Below are 8,515 nucleotides of genomic sequence, written 5' to 3'. Positions count from 1 at the left end.
ATGAACAGCCGTCTAAAAAATATGGCGTTCTCTTGGTGGCGCTGCATAGCTCGTCCTGGGGGCCGAGCGAAAACTCGGGCACGAAGCGAGCGGTGAATGCACGGTCGAGTTGTCACAACTGTCGTGTAGTATGACGGTCGAGTTGTCTGAACCCGCAATGTGTACAGGAAGTTGCGCATGAATGCAACACGTAAAACAAAAGTAGTAAAATCTAACATTACACGTCATATTGCTCCACGGGACACCACAATTTCTGTAAATTCATATATAATCTCTTAACTAAATTCGTTGTATTTTAATATAAACAGTAAAGAATGGATGACAGGAAAGAATTGGAGGAAAAGCTTCGGGAGGCAGCCAGCATTGGAGATCAAAATACGCTGGAAAAAATGCTCAAACTCGGTGTAAACGTGAACGCAAAACACCGCATAAACGGATGGTAAGTTGACAAATATTTCTTAATTTGTTGCAAACAAATTAATGTGATAAACGTAAAAGTTTTGGTTATTTATTGAAGAAAAATGTACCCGGAGGAGGCTAGCTAAGTATAACAAAATAAATAATTGAAACAAACAAAACAAATCACTGTTCTAATTTGTTATTAATTTTTTCAGACTTTTCATTTATTTTGTTATATATTTTTTAAATAAATGTCAATGAATGAGTTTAAAATAATTTGTCCGCTGGGCTAAGTTCAATCATGGAGGAAACCATCAGCACTGACTGCTTGGTCAGTGATGATAATAAATAATACCCAGTGATTGGGACGCTGACATATTCCTTTTTCAAAATTTGTCATTATTTTAGAAAAAAAGTAGTAACGACCCGTAGGCCCCCCCCCCCCCCCCCACCCCTAAGCGCCCCCAGTTACGGATAACTTTCCGTATGGCGCCACCACTTTTTCACTCATTTTTACAAAAAGGGATATATCAATCAGGTAAATTAGATACTATATTATTTTATTTCGAATGAAAAAGTGGTGGCGCCATACGGAAACTTTTCCCCAGTTACTGCTACTGGGTCCAAAAATAAATAGATTTTCATGCAGCTCTAGAACCTTTTACTTAATTTTGAACTTAGTTACTCCAATGTTTTGACTTGGTATACTTTTTTGTTGCATTGCTAAACAAAAGCTTTAAAAAGTTACAGGTGTTTACATGTAGGGCCTACCCCTTTTTGCCGTTGCAGTTATGTACCCCCTTTCCCCCGCCCACTCCCTAGACTAGCCCTATTTAATTAATGACGGGCCACGGCAATTCATCCAGTTTGCCCTATAGTGGAGTCTATTTATTTTGCTATCTTCTTTGTTAGTGTTTTTAAATGTAATTTTGTGATTGTTAAACCTAAAGAGCTAGAGTAGAAGTCGAGGTGCACTACAATTTTTTCTGATGTTTTTGGTTTTTAACTTTTTAATGCTGGCTGACCAAATATTTCTTATTTGTCTAATATTTCTAATTCTAATTCTGCTCAGTCAGTGATGATAACAAGATTCGTCTTGCAGAGAACTTTTACTTAAATTTAAACTTAGTAATACTTTAATGTTTTTACTTCACATTTGTTTTGCATTGCTAAAAATAAAACTTAGAATAGTTTTTACCCCTAGTATTTACCCCTTTTTGCCATTGCAGTTTTGTACCCCCTTTCCTACCAGCCACTCCCTAGACTAGCCCCATTCAATCATGGACAGGGCCATGGCAATTCATCCAGTTTGCCTATAGTGGAGTCTAGACTAGAAAGCCAAATGGAAATAAGTGAAAATAATAATAATAATAATAATAATAATAATAATAATAATAATAATAATAATAATAATAATAATAATAATAATAATAATAATAAGACTTGTAATGCGCACATATCCACCCTGCTGGGTGTTCAAGGCGCAGAAGAGGAGGGGGGGTTGCAGAAAAACAAGGTTGGAGAAGGAGACAAAGGCTAATAGAGGGAGCAGAGGGGTATGGTTGACATAAAACAAACTGTACTTACAAAACTTTATCAGGAAATTTGTATGGTATTTCTTATATGTAATCGAATAAACTTGCATTTTGATGATGTTAAATTTACTTTCAGGACAGCGTTACACTGGGCCAGCAAACGAGGGCATCCAACTATTGTGAGATTCCTTTTGGAAAATGGAGCAGACCTAACATTGACCAACGGCAAAGGGGAAACTGCTGCTCAACTCACAGACAAAGAAGATATCCACTCAATACTTGGAGGTCCGTAATCCATTATTAATCCTTAGGCTGTGTCTGAAACGGCGACTTCGACTATGGCTAGATGTAGCGCGCATCTGCTTATTCTTCAACACTGGCAGATGCGCTGATCTAGCCGTAGCTGTAGCCGAAGTCACCGTTTCAGACTTACTCCCTAGGCCCACTTGCCCACACAACAGGCGACCATAATCCACTACTTTTATAATACACAACACCAAAATATAATGCATGCCTTGCCCAGTGATACGCAACCGCAATATCGTGCCCTTTGTGTATGTGGCTAGTGGTAGCAGGACACTATATGTGTTTGTGCCTCTTCCTTTCATTTTATTTATCAATTTCACTGGTAATAACAAAATTTATGCACATAGCATATATCTCTATGGAATATAGAGCAATTGTCTTTGGACCTGTGACAAGATGAGAGGCCAATTTCAATCCTAAATTAAGTGGCATGCCACTTGAGTCATATTAAAGGAGGTCTGGTCATAAGAGAATCAGAGCTGCCAACTCTCCTTGATTCTGAAGAAAGGTCTCTGAAAATAATTCCATGTTATGATGAACAAGTTTGAAAAACTCCCTGTCTTTTCTGAGTATATCATGTATGTCAGTTCAATACTATGCCTATAGATCGTATTGAATATGACGTTGAATATCTGCCCTACAAGATGGTGTCTGTGGGCGTGTGCGTGCGTGCGTGTGTGCGTGCATGTGCTGTAGAAATTAAAATTGGGAATGCTGCATGCTGTGTGGTTCAATGATGTACGCGTTTAGATGCACATATGGTTTGCCCTACAAGATGGCGACTTGTATAGCATCAAAGGGGTTATTCAATAGGGTCTATAGGGAACAATTTCATAGCATTTTCTACTCACTTTGACAAACACTTCTTGAAAAAATTTCCTGCATTTACACAGAGGAATCCAAATTTGGGAGTTCACAGTAACTTTTCTCTAAGAACTTTAAATGGACCTTTAAAATTGTGATAATAAGTTGCTATGAATTTTTTTAATTCAACTTTTTTCAGGCAAACCAGAAGTTCTAGCAAACGCTTCTCCGTTACCAATCACGCCTAACTACATACAGAACCCGCCTTTTCCTTACTTATCCACGACAAATGGAACTGTCCCAAGCCCTGCAAGTCACGTCAGCAACAAGCAACCAATCACAGACAGGGTTACAAACTTACCCCAGTTTAATCACTCAGAAGGTGGGTTTTTTTTTTTTTTTAAACAAACCTTTTGATTGGTTTGCTGGTTGATTTTATTGTTCTTATTGGGGCAATCAGCAACCAATCACAGACAGGGTTACAAACGTACCCTGGTTTAATTTGTTTAATCCCTCAGAAGGTGGGTTAAATTATTTTCTTTTAAAAAGACAATTTTTGATTGGTTGCTGGTTGTTTTCATTGTTCTCAACCAATCACAGACATGGTTACAAACATACCTAAGTGTAATCCCTTTAGAAGGTTTTTTAAATAAGTTTTTTGGTAAACAAACCTTTTTATTGGTTGCTGGTTGTTTTTATTATCTTATTATAAGATCAATACAATAGGATTATTACACAAAAAACACCCAGAAAATGTGTTTTAATTAATCTTTCTTTTTTTATAGTCTTTGAAACAATCATACATTGAATCCTTTGTCACTGGATGAACCATGTTGTTTGTGAATTTGCTACATGAACGGGGTCACTTGGGTCCATACCACAAAGTTTGCCCTCAACTTGTCCAGTGACTGGTCAGCAGGACTAGTTAGCTTGTCATTTCACCAGTCAGTCAGTCATTTCAAAAGAAAAATAGATTGTTTGTCAACACAGAACTAGCCAACCTGACCACTGTGAAAGAATTCTAACTGGTCCCCATGTGTTTTAACTGGACCACTATCAAGGCAGAACACTGCACCACATATGCAATTAAGATCAACAGCGGCTGCAAACAATGATCAAATAAACAAGTGTAAACAAAGTTCTTGCTTAAATCATCAACACAAGCATTAACATCCCCTTGCTGTCTAAACCAGTCAGTACACTCCGCTATGGTCTTCTGTGCATGCCTCTTAATCGTAATCCAAAACAAATCGTAATCATTGTCTCACCATTCAGTACACTCTGCTATGGTCTACTTAATATTTATGCATGCCTCATCATTGTAAATCAGAATGATGCTAACCATTACACTGATCCATTCAGCACCTCCCCATTTTTTTTTTACATCATTTGGCGCTGTGCAGGTAACCTCATTGAGTGTTTCTCACAAAACAAACCGTATCTGCTGATTTGTGTTGACTTGGTACAAGTCATTAAGATTTCTTGAGTGATAAAAATGCCCTCTTTGTAAGTACAATTGATGACAATTTTTGTAGTACATAAACAAAATTGTTCACGTACGATAATCTTTACTACATGTATACTTCACCCGAAATCCCTTCAGAATATTGCGCTCAATAAAGCCTCTGCGGGCGTGTCAGAAACCCGAATGATTTGAATCATGCGCCCTCTTTGTTCACATTGGTGCAAATAGCAACATTCACTAATTAGGTCTGATACTTTACGGAGGCAACAAAGGCGATTGCCTCCATATATGCCCCTGGTCATTGCCTTTCAAATGCCCCAGTAGAAGTTCAAAATTTCCTCATGCATGGTAGGGTGCCATTTACCAAGGAGAAAATGCTTGAACTCCTTGCCCAAAAACAAAGCATACAGGTCTGAGCAGTCTCTTTTATTTCTGTATCTTCTTTCTTTAGAGCTGGTCCTCAAGGTACGAGTAGCCAATTCATCAGAGACAGATTTTATCGAGATAGAGCTTGACCGCAACGAGCGAACCTTGGCCAACCTTGTCCTCACATGCTGTCGAGAGCTGAACTGTGAACCGCAATCCATTATCAAGCTCCGCAAACTTCCAAACACCATCATCCGTAAAGACAAAGACGTGTGGAGACTAACAGATTTCCAAGAGTTGGAGTTGGTGCTACAGAAGTTCACGGGAAATACGCGGATTCAAGATGCCTTCCAAACACTGATATACTGATACTAGATTGTGCTATTTAAGATCAAATTATTGTCTCTGATCAAATTATTGTCCCCGGGTTTGTAGACATGTTGCCTTGAATCGATCGAGTTGGTCCATGAAAAGCGTTTGAAACCGTTTGTTTTGAAATCGTTATAATTAGAAAGATGTTTTAAGAGTAGAATATAATGATCCACACAAACATGCCTAAAATTGCGAGGTTTTTCCTTTTACTTTGCGAACTAACACGGTCCGTCATTTTATGGAGTCAAAACCACAAAATGGCGTGACGTGTTAGTTCACTACAGAAAAGAAAACCATGAAATTTCGAGGCATATTTGTGTGGATCGTTAATAAATTCTTCTTTTAAAAAATCGTTATAACAATATGCATTTTATAACAAACAGTTTCAAAGCCCGTTAAAAGGCAACGTGGCACTTTGAGCTTTGTTCCTAAAAGTATTAACCAATCACAGTTATAGTATTGACCTAGGCCCTATTTCATGGCTTAACTTACCGCCAAGTTCTGCACTTGTGATCACCATTCTTTGCCTACATGGCAAGCACCGAATTGCTGTGCTAGCTGTGTAAGCAAAGAATGTCCAGTATAAATTTAAAGGGAAGTTATATTTAATCACTCTTTCATAGCAATAAAAACTTACTTGGTTAGAGAAGTACAGCAGCTTTTAATAGTATTAAGGCCTTTTGAGAACCATTTCACTTTGAAGTAATGTGGTTATACATATATATAGCAGTTTTATCCCCCAAAAATCTGAGAAGCGTTATTGACAGTAACATCTCTCAGATTGTGTATTCAAATTGCAGAATTTTCTTCCTGCTAGGACAAAAATGCTCGGGATTTGGCGAAGGCTCAAAAACGCGTGCCCCCTTTGAAATGCAAATTCCGTAGTTCAGTTGTATTCTATCTATATTAAATAGGATTAAAGCAATCAAACGGTTAATCTGCAAGATTGAAAAAAATTAATGCACACTTTTGGCTATACAAAAGCATAATTTGTATGGTGCCTGCAAGAGAACACACAAATCCTGGAGGCCTTCTTTGAATTGTATTAATAACTAAAAAAAAAAATCAATTTATTTTTTGTTGAAGAGTTTTGAACAAAATCCTGGTCTCAACTTGTGCTACTTAAGAATTTTTGTTCAATTACTTTTGGATGACTTATAGGTGAAGTGTTTGCTACGTAGGTCTTTGTGCCTTCATACATTCAGTTTCATATTTTTGAGGTGCTATTATCGGAGAACGAATAATAAGGAATAAGGTTTCTCAATGAATTGTTGACTCTTTACGTGTCTAGGGGTCGATTTCACAAAGAGTTGGGACTCGTCTTATCTCGAGTTAAGAGGAGTAACTCGTCCCAACTTACGATTAATCTTAAGGTCTGCATGCTACAGTGCAGGGTTGGGACTCGTCCTAATTCCTAAGATTAGTCTTAAGTTAAGAAGAGTTTTGTGAAATCGACGGTAGGACAGGTGAAATTCTAAGATGGTTTGTAATTTTTTTTAGAACTGAAGTTGTTGAATGAATTCAAACTAAAATTCTGCAACAAATTTTACATGTGTTTTTTCTACGAGACTTGAAGTCTTTTTGTGAGGGATTACTGTACAGTTTAGAAACAGGTTGCGTTACACCTTTGCAGTTCAGAATTTATATCTTCTAATATTGAAAGATTTAATTTTAGTGTATTTACTTTTTCTACTTTTTGCATGTTTTACTTGTCTGAATCAATGGTAGAATAACACTCATGTCTTGTAGATATGATTTTAAAAAAAAGTTAGCAATAGAAATTCAAAATATTTTTTTATTTATAAAATTAAACAATCTATATCAACAATTATTTAGTAGCACTGAGCTGCAGATTTGTTTTGTTTCCAGTGCCTTGCAGTTATTGTTAACATGGTAGACCTAACCTCATTGTTGAATGAGTAAGGAGATGTCACCATAAACCACACCCACTTTGCACAAACTTGCCTCAACCACAACCTGGGCCTAATTCTGTGGCTCTCTTTATCCATAAGCAAAATAATAATGCTTACTGTAGCAAAGAATATTTGCTTACTTGTATACAAACTTAATGTTTTAAGCATTATTCGCTTACATAGCCAGCATAAACAGTTTGTGCTTAACCCTATAAGCAGAGAATTTGGCTGTTAGCTCAAAAAGTTTCTACACAACCGTGAAATATAGGAAGAATACTGACCAATGTATGAAACTTTAGCATCTCCGAAATTGCCATTCACATTGTAAATGTGTTTTGCAAACATCCAAGGTCTCATCACCAATGTCAACGTCAATCATGATGAATGACTGCAATTAATTTAACAAGGGATTTTTGAGCTGTACTCCAGCTTTTGAAGTGGATAACCTTGCGAATGTAATGCACGAGACTCGCCATTCAAAGGAGAGTCAACTAGGGTGCTTTTCAAACAAGAAACTGCGATGGAAATATTTCAAGGTGCTGCGCGATACTTGCCTCTCAATTTAGAGTTTTCAGAAATCAATATTCTACAACTCATACCTTTGAAAGAAAGAAGAGAATCAAGTTTTGTCAGTGTAAAATATGCTCAAATAAAAATCTAACAAATAATGACGCCATAATTGTCACTTTTTAGTAAATGTTCTGACAGATGACAAGAGTTATGGTCCGCACAAATTGTTGAAGACCCATCTCTTGGAATTCCAACAAATACTTGTCTCATTTTGAACAATGTAACTCTAATAATGATACCACATCTGAAGATAGTCTGTCCCCCTCTTTGGTAGTCGAGAAGCAGACTACTAGAGGGGATCAGACAAAGATTGTTGATTGATTCTATTGTACAAGTTTCTGTGTCTTCCTTTTTTAGACTTGTACATAATGCTAAACAGCTCTAAACTGAAGTGAAATGCTTTCATTAATGCAATACGGTACAAAAATGCAGTGCAGTGCAGGACAGTTTAAAAATGATTGAAAACATGTTCAAGGAAAAAGCTGAGTTCTAATAAAGGAACACATTGCCTTGGATCGGACGAGTTGGTCTTTGAAAAGCGTTTGAAACTGTTTGTTATGAAATGCATATGGTTAGAAAGATATTTTAAAAGCAGAATATAATGATCCACACAAGTATCACTCGAAATTGCACGGTTTCCCTTTTACGTCGCGAACTAACACGGTCGGCCATTTTATGGGGTAAACATTTTGACTCCACAAAATGGCAGACCGTGTTTCTTCACGATGTGAAAGGAAAACCGTGCAATTTTGAAGCATGTTTGTGTGAATCATTATATTCTACTT

General features: G+C 37.1%; 1 protein-coding gene across 1 annotated transcript; it reads left to right on the top strand.

The window, feature by feature from the left end:
• The first annotated feature begins 191 nt into the window (after positions 1–191).
• On the top strand, positions 192–5,397 carry LOC117292838 (ankyrin repeat domain-containing protein 40-like). The gene is made up of 4 exons (XM_033775004.1): positions 192–439; positions 2,071–2,219; positions 3,244–3,426; positions 4,961–5,397. Exons 1-4 carry the CDS (start codon positions 315–317, stop codon positions 5,242–5,244), a joined length of 741 nt encoding a protein of 246 aa, XP_033630895.1. The 5' UTR covers positions 192–314; the 3' UTR covers positions 5,245–5,397.
• The last annotated feature ends 3,118 nt before the right edge of the window (positions 5,398–8,515 follow it).

This window comes from Asterias rubens, chromosome 7 (genome assembly GCF_902459465.1).
Source record: "Asterias rubens chromosome 7, eAstRub1.3, whole genome shotgun sequence".
NCBI lineage: Eukaryota > Metazoa > Echinodermata > Asteroidea > Forcipulatida > Asteriidae > Asterias > Asterias rubens.
This window is presented reverse-complemented; position numbering and strand designations above follow the sequence as displayed.

Bases quoted from the DNA above. Each gene is read 5' to 3' on its own strand.
- LOC117292838 (XM_033775004.1), top strand. From the start codon at position 315: ATGGATGACAGGAAAGAATTGGAGGAAAAGCTTCGGGAGGCAGCCAGC. The intron at 2,220-3,243 runs GTCCGTAATCCA...AACTTTTTTCAG, and splicing joins TATCCACTCAATACTTGGAG to GCAAACCAGAAGTTCTAGCA. The intron at 3,427-4,960 runs GTGGGTTTTTTT...TTCTTTCTTTAG, and splicing joins CCAGTTTAATCACTCAGAAG to AGCTGGTCCTCAAGGTACGA.